The sequence below is a fragment of the Anomaloglossus baeobatrachus genome, chromosome 7, assembly GCF_048569485.1.
Source record: "Anomaloglossus baeobatrachus isolate aAnoBae1 chromosome 7, aAnoBae1.hap1, whole genome shotgun sequence".
NCBI lineage: Eukaryota > Metazoa > Chordata > Amphibia > Anura > Aromobatidae > Anomaloglossus > Anomaloglossus baeobatrachus.
In genome coordinates this window covers 5,616,508-5,637,662 of record NC_134359.1, presented here as the reverse complement: position 1 = coordinate 5,637,662, position 21,155 = coordinate 5,616,508, and the positions used below count along the sequence as shown (strand labels likewise).

The window sequence follows — 21,155 nt, the reverse complement described above, 5'->3', positions numbered from 1 at the left end:
GCCATTAGGTCGACGTCCGGCACTCCCCATCGGCGACAGATTTCCTGAAACACGTCCGGGTGAAGGGACCACTCCCCTGCGTCCATGCCCTGGCGACTGAGGAAGTCTGCTTCCCAATTTTCTACGCCTGGGATGTGAACCGCGGATATGGTGGATGCTGTGTCCTCCACCCACATTAGAATGCGCCGGACTTCTTGGAATGCTTGCCGACTGCGCGTCCCTCCTTGGTGGTTGATGTATGCCACCGCTGTGGAGTTGTCCGACTGGATTCGGATCTGCTTTCCTTCCAGCCACTGTTGGAAGGCCAGTAGAGCAAGATACACTGCCCTGATTTCCAGAACATTGATCTGAAGGGTGGACTCCTGCGGAGTCCACGTCCCCTGGGCCCTGTGGTGGAGAAACACTGCTCCCCACCCTGACAGACTCGCATCTGTCGTGACCACTGCCCAGGATGGGGGCAGGAAGGATCTTCCCTGAGACAATGAGGTGGGAAGGAGCCACCATTGTAGAGAGTCCTTGGCCGTCTGGGAAAGAGAGACTTTCCTGTCCAGGGACGTTGACTTCCCGTCCCATTGGCGGAGAATGTCCCATTGAAGTGGGCGCAGATGAAACTGCGCAAAGGGAACTGCTTCCATGGCTGCCACCATCTTCCCGAGGAAGTGCATGAGGCGCCGTAAGGGGTGCGACTGGCCTTGAAGGAGGGATTGCACCCCTGTCTGTAGGGACCGCTGCTTGTTCAGCGGAAGCTTCACTCTCGCTGCTCGAGTATGAAACTCCATGCCAAGATACGTTAGCGACTGTGACGGTGACAGATTCGACTTTGGAAAGTTGATGATCCATCCGAACGTCTGTAGAGTCTCCAGCGTAGCATGTAGACTGAGTTGGCATGCCTCTTGAGAGGGTGCCTTGACAAGTAGATCGTCTAGGTAAGGGATCACCGAGTGTCCCTGAGAGTGCAAGACTGCTACCACCGCCGCCATGACCTTGGTGAAGACCCGGGGGGCTGTCGCCAGACCGAATGGCAGAGCTACGAACTGAAGATGATCGTTTCCTATCACAAAACGTAGAAAACGTTGATGTTCTGTAGCAATTGGCACGTGGAGATAAGCATCTTTGATGTCTATTGAGGCAAGGAAGTCTCCTTGAGACATTGAGGCAACGACAGAGCGGAGGGTTTCCATCCGGAACCGTCTGGCGTGCACATGTTTGTTGAGCAGCTTTAGATCCAGAACAGGACGGAACGAGCCGTCCTTTTTTGGAACCACAAAGAGATTGGAGTAAAACCCTCGCCCTTGTTCCTGAGGCGGTACAGGAACCACTACTCCTTCCGCTCTTAGGGAGTCCACCGCCTGCAGCAGGGCATCTGCTCGGTCTGGATGTGGGGAGGTTCTGAAGAACCGAGCTGGAGGACGAGAACTGAACTCGATTCTGTACCCGCGAGACAAAATGTTTGTCACCCACCGGTCTTTGACCTGTGACATCCAAATGTCGGAAAAGCGGGAGAGCCTGCCCCCAACCGGAGATGCGGAGGGGGGGGGCTGGAAGTCATGAGGTAGCCGCTTTGGAAGCGGTTCCTCCATTTGCTTTCTTGGGGCGTGCGTGAGCCCGCCAGGAATCTGAGACTCTTTGCGTCCTCTGAGTCCCTTTGGACGAGGAGAATTGTGTCTTGCCCGAACCTCGAAAGGACTGAAACCTCTGCTGCCATTTTTTCTGCTGAGGTTTGCTTGATCTGGGCTGGGGTAAGGAAGAGTCTTTACCCTTGGACTGTTTAATGATGTCAGCCAATGGCTCGCCAAACAGTCTATCTCTAGATAAAGGCAAGCTGGTTAAACATTTTTTGGAACCAGCATCTGCTTTCCAGTCCTTTAACCACAAGGCTCTGCGCAAAACTACCGAATTGGCGGACGCCATTGAGGTGCGGCTGGTAGATTCTAGGACCGCATTGATAGCGTAAGACGCAAACGCAGACATCTGCGAGGTAAGGAACGCCACTTGCGGCGCCGCTGGATGTATGATAGCATCCACTTTTGCTAAACCAGCTGAAATAGCTTGGAGTGCCCATACGGCTGCGAATGCTGGAGCAAACGACGCGCCGATAGCTTCATAGACAGATTTTAACCAAAGGTCCATCTGTCTGTCATTGGCATCCTTAAGTGAAGCGCCATCCTCCACTGCAACTATGGATCTAGCTGCAAGTTTGGAAATCGGGGGGTCTACTTTTGGACACTGGGTCCAGCGCTTGACCACATCAGGGGGGAAAGGAAAACGTGTATCCTTAGAACGTTTAGAGAAACGCCTTTCTGGATGAGCGTCGTGTTTCTGGATTGACTCTCTGAAGTCAGAGTGATCCAAGAAAGCACTCAATTTACGCTTGGGATAGAGGAAACGAAACTTCTCCTGCTCTGCAGCTGCCTCCTCTGCAGAAGGAGCTGGGGGAGAAATATCCAACAGTCTATTGATGGCTGAGATAAGATCGTTTACCATGGCGTCCCCATCCGGGGTATCCAGATTGAGAGGGGTTCCAGGATAAGACTCCTGATCACTCTCTTCAGACGCATCACAGGGCGACTGATTGCGCTGAGACCCTGAGCAGTGTGATGACGTTGAGGGTCTTTCCCAGCGAGCTCGCTTAGGGTGGCTGGGGCAATCATCTGAGTCATAATACTCAGCCTGAGAAGCCGGGGACCCCCTTGTAGTCTGGATTAATTCCAACTGAGGGGGATTAGAGGACAGAGACCTCGCCGTGTCCATAGACTGAGCCCCAGTCATGGATTGCAAAGTTTCAAGGATTTTTGCCATAGTCACAGACATTCCATCAGCAAAAACTGCAAAGTCTGTCCCTGACACCGGGGCAGGACTTACAAGCGTCTCAGCCTGGGTCACTACCCCTCCGGACTCCGGCTGGCGAAGCAGCACCGGATCTGAGCATTGCACACAATGGGGGTCTTTGGAACCTGCTGGTAGAGCAGCCCCACATGCAGCACACGCAGTGTACACAGCCCTAGCCTTGGCAGCCTTGCGTTTTGTGGATGACATGTTGCTGCCTCCTCAGAGCGATCTGGGGTATCCAGCCAGGAAGCGACCTCACAGTGCAAGAAATAAATAAATATATATATCTGGTGACACAGTACACCAATACACACTGAGGCACTAGAGGGGCCAGCTGAAATGCCGCTTACCGCCCGCTTAAGAGCGGGTGTGTGGTCTCCAAAAGCCCCCTAGTCCAGGTCTCCCAGAGCCTTGCGTCCTTCCTCTAGCCAGACTGCATGTAATGGCTGCCGGCGTCCTGGGAGAGGAGGGGGGGCGGGCCCTGGGCGTTCCTGGCTAAGAGCGGGAAGCCTGCTTCCCTCTGTGCCTAGTGAGAGGGCTGGAGCATGTAAATCAGGCTCCAGCCCTCGTCGCTGCTGCGAAACAGCGTCTCTCCCCTACCCTGATTGACAGGGTGGAGGCGGGAACGAAGCGGAGCTAGGCCGCAAAAGCCGGGGACTGGATTTATAAACGCCGCCGCCGTAAAAGCGCGGTCGGCGTGTCCCCGGCGCACCACAAGTCACAGCAGCGCCGCCCGGTCCAGTGGGGGTCGGCGCTGCGTTCCCACAACACAAAAGTCCCCCAGTAAACTGCAGGAACACCAACTCAATCGTTACGGTCCCCGGCGCACTACAACACCCAGCCAGCCCGGAGTGTGTCTGTGCCTGCCGGGGACACAGAGTACCTGTATGATGCAGGGCCTTGTCCCTGATTGTACTCCTGCTCCATATCCATCAGGTTCAACTGGGTCTGTGGATGGAGCCCGGCGTCAGAGCTTAGAGGCCGGCAGGATCCCACTTCCACAGAGCCCTACAAGGGGATGTGGAAGGAAAACAGCATGTGGGGCTCCAGCCCCTGTACCAGCAATAGGTACCTCAACCTTACAACACCATCCACGGGTGAGAAGGGAGCATGCTGGGGGCCCTATATGGGCCCTCTTTTCTTCCATCCGAAATAGTCAGCAGCTACTGCTGACTAAAATCTGTGGAGCTATGCGTGGATGTCTGACCTCCTTCGCACAAAGCTTGAAAACTGGAGAACCCGTGATACCACGGGGGGGTATAGCCAGAAGGGGAGGGGCCTTGCACTTTTTAGTGTAGTGCTTTGTGTGGCCTCCGGAGGGCAGTAGCTATACCCCAATCGTCTGGGTCTCCCAATAGAGCGCTGAAGAAAAGAACACTGTCCCTACAGTCAAACATGGCGGAGGTTCCCTGATGTTTTGGGGTTGCTTTGCTGCCTCTGGCACTGGACTGCTTGACCGTGTGCATGGCATTATGAAGTCTGAAGACTACCAACAAATTTTGCAGCATAATGTAGGGCCCAGTGTGAGAAAGCCGGGTCTCCCTCAGAGGTCATGGGTCTTCCAGCAGGACAATGACCCAAAACACACTTCAAAAAGCACTAGAAAATGGTTTGAGAGAAAGCACTGGAGACTACTAAAGTGGCCAGCAATGAGTCCAGACCTGAATCCCATAGAAGACCTGTGGAGAGATCTCACAAGGGCAGTTTGGAGAAGGCCCCCTTCAAATCTCAGGGACCTGGAGCACTTTACAAAGAAGAATGGTCTAAAATTCCAGCAGAGCATTGTAAGAAACTCATTGATGGAACCGGAAGCGGTTGTGCGCAGTTATTTTGGCTAAAGGTTGTGCAACCAAGTATTAGGCTAAGGGTGCCAATACTTTTTGTCTGGCCCATTTTTGGAGTTTTGTGGGAAATGATCAATGATTTGATTTTTGTTTCATTCTCTTTTGTGTTTTTTCATTTCTAGCAAAATAAATGAAGATAATTCCAAAGAATGTGTGACTGCAATCATTTTCAGGAAGAAACTGAGCATTATCTGACAGAATTGCGGGGGTGCCAATACTTTTGGCCAGCACTGTATTAACTACTGGAACAAATGACATGTTACAATACATGGATTAAACATTTCCTCCATTTTTTGTTTTCCTTTGAACACACAATAAAAAGCATCTTTAGCAGGTCACAATTTTTCATTCCTTCTTTGTTACTGATTTTCAGTGCTGACGTCTACGCTTGAACTCGGTGATACTTTAGACATTAGGATCACTTTGCAGTCACCAGTATGATGGGGAGCATGGTATACAGTGGGGGGGCACGGTATACAGTGGGGGGTGGGGTGTACAGTGGGGGGTGGGGTATACAGCGGGGGGTGGGGTATACAGCGGGGGGCGGGGTATACAGTGGGGGGTGGGGTATACAGCGGGGGGGCACGGTATTCAGTGGGGGGGTATACAGTGCTGAAGTCTACGCTTGCACTCGGTGATACTTTAGACATTAGGATCACTTTGCGGTCACCAGTATGATGGGGAGCATGGTATACAGTGGGGGGGTGGGGTATACAGCGGGGGCGGGGTATACAGTGCTGAAGTATACGCTTGAACTTGGTGATACTTTAGACATTAGGATCACTTTGCGGTCACCAGTATGATGGCTCCGCGCTGTGATCCTAAGCTTTATTCCCGCTTATCCTTTTGGAAACCCCCAGGTTGGGAGGGGGCGGTGACATCACACACAGGAGAGCAGACTCCGCCCACTTTACTGCAGCTGTAATGTGAGCTACTTCTACAGCAGGATTTCAGCAGCTGCTCCCTCTAGTGGTTAAGAGTGGAAAATATCAAACTTTTAAAATATTTTTTTTACATGTTGCTAAATTAAAAACAAGTAATAAAAAGTGAACACATGAAGGCTTTCCACTTCCTCAGTTATAGAATTTTCTTTTTTCCTTCTCTTTAGCTCCGTTGTATAACACTTCAGTTCTGTCCCTTAGACTTATAGGGGGTCCGACCTCCAGGGTCGAGATTGAGTCAGGTCCAGTCCCAAACATCTGCAGAATAGTCCATCTCAAATTGTGAGATCATATAGGGCAGCACAGGGGCTCAGTGGTTATCACTACTATATATAGGATAGCACAGTGCTGACCACTGAGCCACTGTATGATATATAGGGCAGCTCAGTGCTTAGGACTATTATATATGACAGCACAGTGGCTCAGTGGTTAGGACTATTATATATGACAGCACAGTGGCTCAGTGGTTAGGACTATTATATATAATGACAGCACAATGGCTCAGTGGTTAGGGCTGTATTATATATGACGACAGCACAATGGCTCAGTGGTTAGGACTATTATATATAATGACAGCACAATGGCTCAGTGGTTAGGGCTGTATTATATATGACGACAGCACAATGGCTCAGTGGTTAGGACTGTTATATATAGGGCAGCACAGTGGCTCAGTGGTTAGGACTGATACATAGGGCAGCACAGTAGCTCAGTGGTTAGGACTGTTATATATAGGGCAGCACAGTGGCTCAGTGGTTAGGACTGTATTATATACACGACAGCACAGTGGCTCAGTGGTTAGGACTGCACTATATATGACAGCACAGTGACTCCGTATGGAGGGCAGTACTATATATGCCAGCACAGTGACTCCGTATGGAGGGCAGTACTATATATGCCAGCACAGTGACTCCGTATGGAGGGCAGTACTATATATGCCAGCACAGTAGCCTAGTGGTTAGGACTGCACTATATATGCCAGAACAGTGGCTCAGTGGTTAGGACTGCACTATATATGCCAGCACAGTGGCTCAGTGGTTAGGACTGCACTATATATGCCAGCACAGTGGCTCAGTGGTTAGGACTGCACTATATGACAGCACAGTGGCTCAGTGGTTAGGACTGCACTATATATGCCAGCACAGTGACTCCGTATGGAGGGGCAGTACTGGCTATATCCCTCACCCTGCAGCACCTGACACAGAAGAATCGCGGAGCATGGAGGAAGCCGACCTCCATCTTCCATACAAAAAACACAAATCAGATGAAAATTCCAGAAAATCGTTTACTGGCCGCTCACATTGTGCCGCTGAGTGTAAACAGAATCCGCCGGATCCCATCAGACCGCTCCGCATGCAGGGGAAGCTGGGGAATGGCCAGTACGGGGTTAACGCCCGGACTATACAGGGCTGGTACCGGGAGCTGCGGAGATCTTTGGAGGGTTAGTGCATTATAATGGGGCCACAGTCACCGGCCCCTGCAGCTGCAGCCCAGGGCCTGGTCCCGCCTGAGCTCCAGGAGGCTTTGGGGTGAGATGATTCCTGCGGGGGAGGGGTGCAGAGGCGCTGACGGTCTCTCTAATCCACGCCTCCGAGGAGCTGAGGTATGCTGTAGGCTCAGCCCTGCTGCACAGATCTATAGGCTCCAATGGCATCGCGCCAGACGTCAGGGACCCCCACACCCAAAGAGCCCCAACACCCCCACACTTGGCACAGCTTGCCCTTGTAGCAGTAAGTCCACGGTGCATGCAGCGGCGGTGGCAGCGGCGGTGGCACGACGTCCCGGCTCAGAGCGGCCGCTGGAGCAGACTCAAGCGTTTAGTAATATAAAAGGCAGCGGAGAGCGCCTCCTGGTGCATGCTGGGTAGTGGCCGGGGTTAGTATGTAAACTCGCCACCCTGCAGGCAGTTACCTCATCCAGTATTCTCATAGGAAAGGGCGCACTCAAAAAGGCGGCAGCATTAGGGGTCAAAACGTGAGGAAAGAGGAGGAGGATGGCGCCGGAAGGGTTAATCCAACTTCTTCCGCTCAACATGAAGAACTTTCCTCCTCTGGTGAAGCATGTGGAAGTAGAGCTGCGGGAAAACTGCGGAGAGAAGAAGGCGGTGAGTGACGGAGGACGGCCCCCGCGGGAGAAAGGACGGCCCACCCCGCGGGAGAAAGGACTCCCCACCCACGGGAGAAAGGACAGCCCACCCACGGGAGAAAGGACAGCCCACCCACGGGAGAAAGGACAGCCCACCCACGGGAGAAAGGACAGCCCACCCACGGGAGAAAGGACAGCCCACCCCGAGTGAGGACAGCCCACCCCACGGGAGAAAGGAAACCCCACCCCGAGGGAGAAAGGAAGGCCCCCGAGGGAGAAAGGAAGCCCCACCCCGAGTGAGAGGACGGCCCACCCCACGGGAGAAAGGACGGCCCCCGAGGGAGAAAGGACTCCCCACCCCAAGGGAGAAAGGACGGCCCCGAGGGAGCCGGCGAGTTATGGAGGGAGAAAGGACTCCCCACCCCGAGGGAGCCAGTGAGTGACGGAGCGGCAGGACGGCCCCCGAGGGAGAAAGGATACCCCCCACCCCGAGGAGCCGGCGAGTGATGGAGGGAGAAAGGACTCCCCACCCCGAGGGAGCAGAACGGCCCCCGCGGGAGAAAGGACTCCCCACCCCGAGGGAGCAGGACGGCCCCCGCGGGAGAAAGGACTCCCCACCCCGAGTGAGAGGACAGCCCACCCCACGGGAGAAAGGACGCCCCCCGCGGGAGAAAGGACTCCCCACCCCAAGGGAGCAGGACGGCCCCCGAGGGAGCCGGCGAGTTATGGAGGGAGAAAGGACTCCCCACCCCGAGGGAGTCGGCGAGTGACGAAAGGAGCAGGACGGCCCACCCCGAGGGAGTCGGCGAGTGACGGAGCGGCAAGACGACCCCCGAGGGAGAAAGGACACCCCACCCCGAGGGAGCGGCGAGTGACAGGACGACCCCCGAGGGAGAAAGGACACCCCACCCCGAGGGAGTCGGCGAGTGACAGGACGACCACCGAGGGAGAAAGGACACCCCACCCCGAGGGAGTCGGCGAGTGACGAGGGTGACCCACCTCCTCAAGGAAGACTGGGACGCTTCCTCACACCTTGAGGGAGACTTTGACACCTCCACCTCCCAAGAGAGACTGGCATAGTAGTGTAAGTGGGATCTCGGCAGTCAGCGGCTCGCACAGTAGCGATGGGCGGGGGTCTAGGCAGTCAGCGGCTCGCTCAGTAGTGATCGGCGGCGGGGTCTCGGCAGTCAGCAGCTTCCTCAGTGGTGATCGGCGGGGTCTCTGCGGTCAGCGGCTCGCTCAGTAGTGATCGGCGGCGGGATCTCGGCAGTCAGCGGCATGCCCAGTAGTGATCGTCAGGGTCTCGGCAGTCAGCGGCTTGCTCAGTAGTGACCTGTGGGGTCTCGGTAGTCAGCGGCTCGCTCATTAGTGATCAGCGGCGGGGTCTCGGCAGTCAGCGGCTTGCTCAGTAGTGATCAGCGGGGTCTCGGCCGTCAGCGGCTCGCCCAGTAGTGATCGGCGGGGGTGTCTCAGCAGTCAGCGGCTCGCTCAGTAGTGATCGGCGGCGGGGTCTCGGCCGTCAGCAGGTTGCTCAGTGGTGATCGGTGGGGTCTCTGCGGTCAGCGGCTCGCTCAGTAGTGATCGGCGGCGGGGTCTCTGCAGTCAGCGGCACGTCCAGTAGTGATCGGCAGGGTCTCGGCAGTCAGCGGCTTGCTCAGTAGTGACGGCGGGGTCTCGGCAGTCGGCGGCTCGCTCAGTAGTGATCGGCGGGGGTCTCTGCAGTCAGCGGCTTGCTCAGTAGTGATCGGCGGGGGTCTCTGCAGTCAGCGGCTTGCTCAGTAGTGATCGGCCAGCGGCTTGCTCAGTAGTGATCGGCGGGGGTCTCTGCAGTCAGCGGCTTGCTCAGTAGTGATCGGCGAGGTCTCGGCAATCAGCGGCTCGCTCAGTAGTGATCGGCGGGGTCTCGGCAGTCAGCGGCACGCCCAGTAGTGATCGGCAGGGTCTCGGCAGTCAGCGGCTCGCTCAGTAGTGATCGGCAGGGTCTCGGCAGTCAGCGGCTCGCTCAGTAGTGATCGGCAGGGTCTCGGCAGTCAGCGGCTCGCTCAGTAGTGATCGGCAGGGTCTCGGCAGTCAGCGGCTCGCTCAGTAGTGATCGGCGGGGGTCTCTGCAGTCAGCGGCGTGCTCAGTAGTGATCGGCAGGGTCTCGGTAGTCAGCGGCTTGCTCAGTAGTGACCTGTGGGGTCTCGGTAGTCAGCAGCTCGCTCATTAGTGATCAGCGGCGGGGTCTCGGCAGTCAGCGGCTCGCTCAGTAGTGATCGGCAGGGTCTTGGCAGTCAGCGGCTCGCTCAGTGGTGATCGGCAGGGTCTCGGCAGTCAGCGGCTCGCTCAGTAGTGATCGGCGGCGGGATCTCGGCAGTCAGCGGCATGCCCAGTAGTGATCGGCAGGGTCTCGGCAGTCAGCGGCTTGCTCAGTAGTGACCTGTGGGGTCTCGGTAGTCAGCGGCTCGCTCATTAGTGATCAGCGGCGGGGTCTCGGCAGTCAGCGGCTTGCTCAGTAGTGATCAGCGGGGTCTCGGCCGTCAGCGGCTCGCCCAGTAGTGATCGGCGGGGGTGTCTCAGCAGTCAGCGGCTCGCTCAGTAGTGATCGGCGGCGGGGTCTCGGCCGTCAGCAGGTTGCTCAGTGGTGATCGGTGGGGTCTCTGCGGTCAGCGGCTCGCTCAGTAGTGATCGGCGGCGGGGTCTCTGCAGTCAGCGGCACGTCCAGTAGTGATCGGCAGGGTCTCGGCAGTCAGCGGCTTGCTCAGTAGTGACGGCGGGGTCTCGGCAGTCGGCGGCTCGCTCAGTAGTGATCGGCGGGGGTCTCTGCAGTCAGCGGCTTGCTCAGTAGTGATCGGCGGGGGTCTCTGCAGTCAGCGGCTTGCTCAGTAGTGATCGGCCAGCGGCTTGCTCAGTAGTGATCGGCCAGCGGCTTGCTCAGTAGTGATCGGCGGGGGTCTCTGCAGTCAGCGGCTTGCTCAGTAGTGATCGGCGAGGTCTCGGCAATCAGCGGCTCGCTCAGTAGTGATCGGCGGGGTCTCGGCAGTCAGCGGCTCGCCCAGTAGTGATCGGCAGGGTCTCGGCAGTCAGCGGCTCGCTCAGTAGTGATCGGCAGGGTCTCGGCAGTCAGCGGCTCGCTCAGTAGTGATCGGCAGGGTCTCGGCAGTCAGCGGCTCGCTCAGTAGCGATCGGCGGGGGTCTCTGCAGTCAGCGGCGTGCTCAGTAGCGATCGGCGGGGGTCTCTGCAGTCAGCGGCGTGCTCAGTAGCGATCGGCAGGGTCTCGGCAGTCAGCGGCTTGCTCAGTAGTGACCTGTGGGGTCTCGGTAGTCAGCAGCTCGCTCATTAGTGATCAGCGGCGGGGTCTCGGCAGTCAGCGGCTTGCTCAGTAGTGATCGGCAGGGTCTCGGCAATCAGCGGCTCGCTCAGTAGTGATCGGCAGGGTCTTGGCAGTCAGCGGCTCGCTCAGTGGTGATCGGCAGGGTCTCGGCAGTCAGCGGCTCGCTCAGTAGTGATCGGCAGGGTCTCGGCAGTCAGCGGCTCGCTCAGTAGTGATCGGCGGGGGTCTCTGCAGTCAGCGGCGTGCTCAGTAGTGATCGGCAGGGTCTCGGCAGTCAGCGGCTTGCTCAGTAGTGACCTGTGGGGTCTCGGTAGTCAGCGGCTCGCTCATTAGTGATCAGCGGCGGGGTCTCGGCAGTCAGCGGCTTGCTCAGTAGTGATCGGCAGGGTCTTGGCAGTCAGCGGCTCGCTCAGTGGTGATCGGCGGGGTCTCTGCAGTCAGCGGCTCGCTCAGTGGTGATCGGCGGGGTCTCTGCAGTCGGCGGCTCGCTCAGTAGTGATCGGCGGGGGTCTCTGCAGTCAGCGGCTCGCTCAGTAGTGATCGGCAGGGTCTCGGCAATCAGCGGCTCGCTCAGTAGTGATCGGCAGGGTCTTGGCAGTCAGCGGCTCGCTCAGTGGTGATCGGCGGGGTCTCTGCAGTCGGCGGCTCGCTCATTAGTGATCGGCGGGGGTCTCGGCAGTCAGCGGCTCGCCCAGTAGTGATCGGCAGGGTCTCAGCAGTCAGCGGCTCGCTCAGTAGTGATCGGCAGGGTCTTGGCAGTCAGCGGCTCGCTCAGTGGTGATCGGCGGGGTCTCTGCAGTCGGCGGCTCGCTCAGTGGTGATCGGCGGGGTCAGATACTCACTAGGGATGTAGGACACCATGACGAGGATGAGGAATGTGTAGTAATGGAAGGAGAAGTTGTACTTGTTGGGGAGGCTGATGGAGTACAGGCCGCTCTGCTGCACGCACGGCAGCGCCGCGTAGATGGTCAGTAACTCTCCCGCTACCCCCATAGGGTACAAGACGATGAAGAGGGTGTACCTGGAAGAAGCAGACACGTGACAGACGGACACGGGAGGAATGCGCCCCCCGACTCAGCCCCGGACCCCCTCCCTCCTGTGTGCTGCGGGGGGAGCTGTTATGTAGATGGGGCCTCTTATTCTGAGAAATGCGGGGGAGGCGTCGGGGGCTTTCTGCGAGCGCTACTGATGACTGTGTTTAACATTATCGATCATGTGACCCTGAGATCATGTGACAGCGGACCCCTCAAGTCACGAGGTCGCGCAGGTCCATCAGGAGAATTCAGCTGCAGAAAGTGATGGCAGCGGCAGCAGCACGGGGAAACCGCGGGTATGTGCGACTAACCCGCCCGACACCCGGGGGCTGTACAGTGTTCGAGGCCTGCCTCCGGGGGTCCGCGGAGCACACACAGGACACTTCCTATGCCTGTCTCCGGGGGTCCGCGGCCCTCACCTGGCCCACTTGATGATGTACGGCAGGTGGTTGAGGAGGCTGAAGGTGTAGAAGGAGTAGCGGATGATCTCGGTGATTGTCCACGCCACAACAAACAGCAGCACCGAATCCTCGCTCTGCACCTGAAGGGGAAACAGAGATGAGCCCCTCCTGTCCTGGCAGATGACGGCTGTGGGGGTCCCGCCTCGGGGGGCCGCACTCACCTCTCTCACACTGTGTGTCACGGCCCAGGTCAGGAACACCCGAGACAGCACCTGAAACGCTGTGAGGACCACCGAGGACGGGACGATTCCTGGAGGGAAGAAACGCGGGGAGTCAGCGGATACGCCAATATCCGAACCGCGCTCTCCGAGTACACACACAGCCCGCGCTCCACACACACACACACACACACACACACACACACACACACACACACACACACACACACAGCCCGCGCTCCACACACACACACACACAGCCCGTGCTCCTCACACACACACACACACAGCCCGCGCTACACACACACACACACACACACACAGCCCGCGCTCCCCTCGTACACACACACAGCCCGCGCTCCCCTCGTACACACACACACAGCCCGCGCTCCCCTCGTACACGTACACACACTCCTCTCGTACACACACACACAAAGCCTACACTCCTCTCGTACACACACAGCCCGCGCTCCTCTCTTACACTCGTACACACACACACACACACACACACACACACACACCGCTCTCCCCTCGTACACACACACAGCCCGCGCTCCCCTCGTACACACACACACAGCCTACACTCCTCTCGTACACACACACACAGCCTACACTCTTCTCGTACACACACACAGCCTACACTCCTCTCGTACACACACACAGCCTACACTCCTCTCTTACATATATACACACACACCCGCGCTCCCCTCGTACACACACACAGCCGCACTCCTCTCGTGTACACACACACACACACACACAGCCTACACTCCTCTCGTACACACGTACACACACACACACCCTACACTCCTCTCGTACACACGTACACACACACACACACACACAGCCTACACTCCTCTCGTACACACACACACAGCCTACACTCTTCTCGTACACACACACACAGCCTACACTCCTCTCTTACATATATACACACACACCCGCGCTCCCCTCGTACACACACACAGCCGCACTCCTCTCGTGTACACACACACACACACACACACACACACAGCCTACACTCCTCTCGTACACACGTACACACACACACACACACACAGCCTACACTCCTCTCGTACACACGTACACACACACACACACAGCCTACACTCCTCTCGTACACACACACACAGCCTACACTCTTCTCGTACACACACACAGCCTACACTCTTCTCGTACACACACACAGCCTACACTCTTCTCGTACACACACACAGCCTACACTCTTCTCGTACACACACACAGCCTACACTCTTCTCGTACACACACACAGCCTACACTCTTCTCGTACACACACAGCCTACACTCTTCTCGTACACACACACAGCCTACACTCTTCTCGTACACACACACAGCCTACACTCCTCTCGTACACACACACAGCCCGCGCTCCTCTCGTACACACACACAGCCCACACTCTTCTCGTACACACACACAGCCTACACTCTTCTCGTACACACACACAGCCTACACTCTTCTCGTACACACACACAGCCTACACTCTTCTCGTACACACACACAGCCTACACTCTTCTCGTACACACACACAGCCTACACTCTTCTCGTACACACACAGCCTACACTCTTCTCGTACACACACAGCCTACACTCTTCTCGTACACACACACAGCCTACACTCCTCTCGTACACACACACACAGCCTACACTCTTCTCGTACACACACACAGCCTACACTCTTCTCGTACACACACACAGCCTACACTCCTCTCGTACACACACACAGCCCGCGCTCCTCTCGTACACACACACAGCCTACACTCCTCTCTTACATATATACACACACACAGCCCGCGCTCCCCTCGTACACACACACAGCCTGCACTCCTCTCGTGTACACACACACACAGCCTACACTCCTCTCGTACACAAACACACACACACAGCCTACACTCCTCTCTTACATATATACACACACACCCGCGCTCCCCTCGTACACACACACAGCCGCACTCCTCTCGTACACACACACACACAGCCTACACTCCTCTCGTACACACGTACACACACACACACACACACACACACAGCCTACACTCCTCTCGTACACACGTACACACACACACAGCCTACACTCCTCTCGTACACACGTACACACACACACAGCCTACACTCTTCTCGTACACACACACACAGCCTACACTCTTCTCGTACACACACACACAGCCTACACTCTTCTCGTACACACACACACAGCCTACACTCTTCTCGTACACACACACACAGCCTACACTCTTCTCGTACACACACACACAGCCTACACTCTTCTCGTACACACACACACAGCCTACACTCTTCTCGTACACACACACACAGCCTACACTCTTCTCGTACACACACACACAGCCTACACTCTTCTCGTACACACACACACAGCCTACACTCTTCTCGTACACACACACAGCCTACACTCTTCTCGTACACACACACAGCCTACACTCTTCTCGTACACACACACAGCCTACACTCCTCTCGTACACACACACAGCCTACACTCTTCTCGTACACACACACAGCCTACACTCTTCTCGTACACACACACAGCCTACACTCTTCTCGTACACACACACAGCCTACACTCTTCTCGTACACACACACAGCCTACACTCTTCTCGTACACACACACACAGCCTACACTCTTCTCGTACACACACACAGCCTACACTCTTCTCGTACACACACACAGCCTACACTCTTCTCGTACACACACACAGCCTACACTCTTCTCGTACACACACACACAGCCTACACTCTTCTCGTACACACACACAGCCTACACTCTTCTCGTACACACACACAGCCTACACTCTTCTCGTACACACACACAGCCTACACTCTTCTCGTACACACACACAGCCTACACTCTTCTCGTACACACACACAGCCTACACTCTTCTCGTACACACACACAGCCTACACTCTTCTCGTACACACACACAGCCTACACTCTTCTCGTACACACACACAGCCTACACTCTTCTCGTACACACACAGCCTACACTCTTCTCGTACACACACACAGCCTACACTCCTCTCGTACACACACACACAGCCTACACTCTTCTCGTACACACACACAGCCTACACTCTTCTCGTACACACACACAGCCTACACTCCTCTCGTACACACACACAGCCCGCGCTCCTCTCGTACACACACACAGCCTACACTCCTCTCTTACATATATACACACACACAGCCCGCGCTCCCCTCGTACACACACACAGCCTGCACTCCTCTCGTGTACACACACACACAGCCTACACTCCTCTCGTACACAAACACACACACACAGCCTACACTCCTCTCTTACATATATACACACACACCCGCGCTCCCCTCGTACACACACACAGCCGCACTCCTCTCGTACACACACACACACAGCCTACACTCCTCTCGTACACACGTACACACACACACACACACACACAGCCTACACTCCTCTCGTACACACGTACACACACACACAGCCTACACTCTTCTCGTACACACACACACAGCCTACACTCTTCTCGTACACACACACACAGCCTACACTCTTCTCGTACACACACACACAGCCTACACTCTTCTCGTACACACACACACAGCCTACACTCTTCTCGTACACACACACACAGCCTACACTCTTCTCGTACACACACACAGCCTACACTCTTCTCGTACACACACACAGCCTACACTCTTCTCGTACACACACACAGCCTACACTCTTCTCGTACACACACACAGCCTACACTCTTCTCGTACACACACACAGCCTACACTCCTCTCGTACACACACACAGCCTACACTCTTCTCGTACACACACACAGCCTACACTCTTCTCGTACACACACACAGCCTACACTCTTCTCGTACACACACACAGCCTACACTCTTCTCGTACACACACACACAGCCTACACTCTTCTCGTACACACACACACAGCCTACACTCTTCTCGTACACACACACAGCCTACACTCTTCTCGTACACACACACAGCCTACACTCTTCTCGTACACACACACAGCCTACACTCTTCTCGTACACACACACAGCCTACACTCTTCTCGTACACACACACACAGCCTACACTCTTCTCGTACACACACACAGCCTACACTCTTCTCGTACACACACACAGCCTACACTCTTCTCGTACACACACACAGCCTACACTCTTCTCGTACACACACACAGCCTACACTCTTCTCGTACACACACACAGCCTACACTCTTCTCGTACACACACACAGCCTACACTCTTCTCGTACACACACACAGCCTACACTCCTCTCGTACACACACACAGCCTACACTCTTCTCGTACACACACACAGCCTACACTCCTCTCATACACACACACAGCCTACACTCCTCTCGTACACACACACAGCCTACACTCTTCTCGTACACACACACAGCCTACACTCTTCTCGTACACACACACAGCCTACACTCTTCTCGTACACACACACAGCCTACACTCTTCTCGTACACACACACAGCCTACACTCTTCTCGTACACACACACAGCCTACACTCTTCTCGTACACACACACAGCCTACACTCCTCTCGTACACACACACAGCCCGCGCTCCTCTCGTACACACACACAGCCTACACTCCTCTCTTACACTCACACACACAGCCTACACTCCTCTCGTACACACACACACACAGCCTACACTCCTCTCGTACACACACACACACACACACACACAGCCTACACTCCTCTCGTACACACACACACACAGCCTACACTCCTCTCGTACACACACACACAGCCTACACTCCTCTCGTGTACACACACAGCCTACACTCCTCTCGTGTACACACACAGCCTACACTCCTCTCGTGTACACACACAGCCTACACTCCTCTCTTACATATACACACACACACACACACACAGCCCGCGCTCCCCTCGTACACACACACAGCCGCACTCCTCTCGTACACACACACACAGCCTACACTCCTCTCGTACACACACACACAGCCTACACTCTTCTCGTACACACACACAGCCTACACTCTTCTCGTACACACACACAGCCTACACTCTTCTCGTACACACACACAGCCTACACTCTTCTCGTACACACACACAGCCTACACTCTTCTCGTACACACACACAGCCTACACTCCTCTCGTACACACACACACACACAGCCTACACTCCTCTCGTACACACACAGCCTACACTCCTCTCGTACACACACAGCCTACACTCCTCTCGTACACACACAGCCTACACTCCTCTCGTATACACACACACACACAGCCTACACTCCTCTCGTACACACACACACAGCCTACACTCCTCTCGTACACACACACACACACACAGCCTGCACTCCTCTCGTATACACACACACACACAGCCTGCACTCCTCTCGTACACACACACACACAGCCTGCACTCCTCTCGTATACACACACACACACAGCCTACACTCTTCTCGTACACACACACACACAGCCTGCACTCCTCTCGTACACACACACACACAGCCTGCACTCCTCTCGTATACACACACACACACAGCCTACACTCCTCTCGTACACACACAGCCTACACTCCTCTCGTACACACACACACACACAGCCTACACTCCTCTCATACACACACAGCCTACACTCCTCTCGTACACACACACACACAGCCTACACTCCTCTCGTACACACACACACAGCCTACACTCCTCTCGTACACACACACACAGCCTACACTCCTCTCGTACACACACACACAGCCTACACTCCTCTCGTACACACACACACAGCCTACACTCCTCTCGTACACACACAGCCTACACTCCTCTCGTACACACACAGCCTACACTCCTCTCGTACACACACACACACAGCCTACACTCCTCTCGTACACACACACACACACAGCCTACACTCTTCTCGTACACACACACACAGCCTACACTCTTCTCGTACACACACACACAGCCTACACTCCTCTCGTACACACACAGCCTACACTCCTCTCGTACACACACAGCTTACACTCCTCTCGTACACACACACACACACACCTCTCGTACACACACAGCCTACACTCCTCTCGTACACACACAGCCTACACTCCTCTCGTACACACACAGCCTACACTCCTCTCGTACACACACACACACACAGCCTACACTCCTCTCGTACACACACAGCCTACACTCCTCTCGTACACACACACACACACAGCCCGCGCTCCTCTCGTACACACAGCCCGCGCTCCTCTCGTACACACACACACACACACACACACACAGGCGCGGGTAGCGCTCCTCTCATTCATGGTGTCTGAGGATTCGTCACTTTTTCGTTAGCGGGTACATATTGTATGGTGACAGGCACCCCGTCATCTCTCACGGCCCGGCGGTCACACACTGACAGCGCTGTTGCCGAGGACGTCCGCCAGAGACTTACCCAATGCACAATGTACAATCTGTGAATACAAAGACAAGATTAGTGTCCGGCGCCTTCCACAAGCCGCGGTGAGAATGAGCAGCAGCCGCCCCTACCTCCAGCAGCGCCCCCGTCTGGAAGAACTTCAGGGGCCGCTCGATGGAGTAGTACAGGCTGTGGTAACTCCCCTTGGTGAGATAGGTGCGCACTAAGCCCACCGCGATGACCAGCCACCTACAAGACACAAGACGACGACTCGAGTAACGGTCACTGAACATCCCACCCCGGCACCCCAATGTAGGGAGCGACCCGAAATCACAGCCCCTCCCCCCAGAGCACAGGAGTCACTCACCCCGCTGTCATTACCACATTGTAAATGACCAGATAAGCCGTGGCGAAGGCTCCAGGGCCCCGCCTCCTCCTCTGCCCGCCGTTATCCGTACACCTGCCGGGAGCCGGACCCGTCATCTGGAAGGAAAAGGGGGACACCGTAAGAAGCGCGGCTTAATATACAGCCCCCGCCACCCCCGAAACCGCTGCACACCGAGCCTGCACTGCATATCCTGCACTATACCCCAGAGCTGCCCCCCCGGGCCCAGCGCCATGCCCCAGAGCTGCCCCCCCGGGCCCAGCGCCATGCCCCAGAGCTGCCCCCCCGGGCCCAGCGCCATGCCCCAGAGCTGCCCCCCCGGGCCCAGCGCCATGCCCCAGAGCTGCCCCCCCGGGCCCAGCGCCATGCCCCAGAGCTGCCCCCCCGGGCCCAGCGCCACGCCCCAGAGCTGCACTCACTATTCTGCTTGTGTTATAGAGCCCTGTCTACAGGGTTTGTGAGTTACTGTAGATAAATGGTTAATGAGGCTGTGCTGCTGGATGTGGAGCCAGGAGGATAAGAGGGAGATAAGCGGCGCAGACTCTGACCCTGGAGAGATCACCGGATCCAGGAGGTCACAGATCCTTATAGAAGAATACAAGGAGGGGGCAGAGAATTGGGGGTGCGGAGAGAGGGGCGCAGAGAATACAGGGGGTGGTGGTGCAGAGAATAAGGGGTGCGGAGAGAGGAGCGCAGAGAATACAGGAGGGGGGGTGGTGCAGAGAATGGGGGTGCGGAGAGAGGGGCGCAGAGAATACAGGGGGGGGTGCAGAGAATAAGGGGTGCGGAGAGAGGAGCGCAGAGAATACAGGAGGGGGGGGTGGTGCAGAGAATAAGGGGTGCGGAGAGAGGAGCGCAGAGAATACAGGGGGGGGTGCGGAGAATGGGGGGTGCGGAGAGAAGAGCGCAGAGAATACAGGGGGGTGCATAGAATGGGGGGTGCGGAGAGAGGGGCGCAGAGAATACAGAGGGGAGGGGGGGTGCAGAGAATGGGGGGTGCGGAGAGAGGGGCGCAGAGAATACAGGGAGGGGGGGTGCAGAGAATGGGGGGTGCGGAGAGAGGGGCGCAGAGAATACAGGGGGGAGGGGGGGTGCAGAGAATGGGGTTGCGGAGAGAGGGGCGCAGAGAATACAGGGGGGAGGGGGGGGGGTGCAGAGAATGGGGGGTGCGGAGAGAGGAGCGCAGAGAATACGGGGGGGAGGGAGGGTGCAGAGAATGGGGGGTGCGGAGAGAGGGGCGCAGAGAATACAGGGGGGAGGGAGGGTGCAGAGAATGGGGGGTGCGGAGAGAGGAGCGCAGAGAATACGGGGGGGGCGCAGAGAATGGGGGGGTGCAGAGAGGGGCGCAGAGAATACAGGGGGGGCGCAGAGAATGGGGGGTGCGTGAAGCTCTCAGGAATAACTTATCTTTTCAGTCCTCCCACCGCATTCTGCACGCTCTCCTCTCCCTGCGGCCCCACCCCCGCTCTCTCCTCCCCCGCTCTCTCCTCTCCCTGCGGCCCCACCCCACCCCACCCCCGCGCTCTCCTCCCCCTGCGGCCCCACCCCCGCGCTCTCCTCCCCCGCTCTCTCCTCTCCCTGCGGCCCCACCCCCGCTCTCTCCTCTCCTGCGGCCCCACCCCCGCTCTCTCCTCCCCCTGCGGCCCCACCCCCGCTCTCTCCTCCCCCTGCGGCCCCACCCCCGCTCTCT

The 21,155-nt window shown here is 56.6% G+C and overlaps 1 protein-coding gene across 1 annotated transcript; it reads right to left on the bottom strand.

Annotated features, from left to right (window-relative positions):
* Nucleotides 1–6,878: 6,878 nt before the first annotated feature.
* HACD2 (3-hydroxyacyl-CoA dehydratase 2) lies at nucleotides 6,879–19,541 on the bottom strand. The gene is made up of 7 exons (XM_075316977.1): nucleotides 19,448–19,541; nucleotides 19,212–19,329; nucleotides 19,117–19,135; nucleotides 12,668–12,756; nucleotides 12,465–12,586; nucleotides 11,854–12,032; nucleotides 6,879–7,696 (listed from the first exon to the last, which is right to left on the bottom strand). The coding sequence occupies exons 1-7, from the start codon at nucleotides 19,456–19,458 to the stop codon at nucleotides 7,620–7,622; spliced, it is 615 nt and encodes a 204-aa protein (XP_075173092.1). The 5' UTR covers nucleotides 19,459–19,541; the 3' UTR covers nucleotides 6,879–7,619.
* Between the last annotated feature and the right edge of the window lie 1,614 nt (nucleotides 19,542–21,155).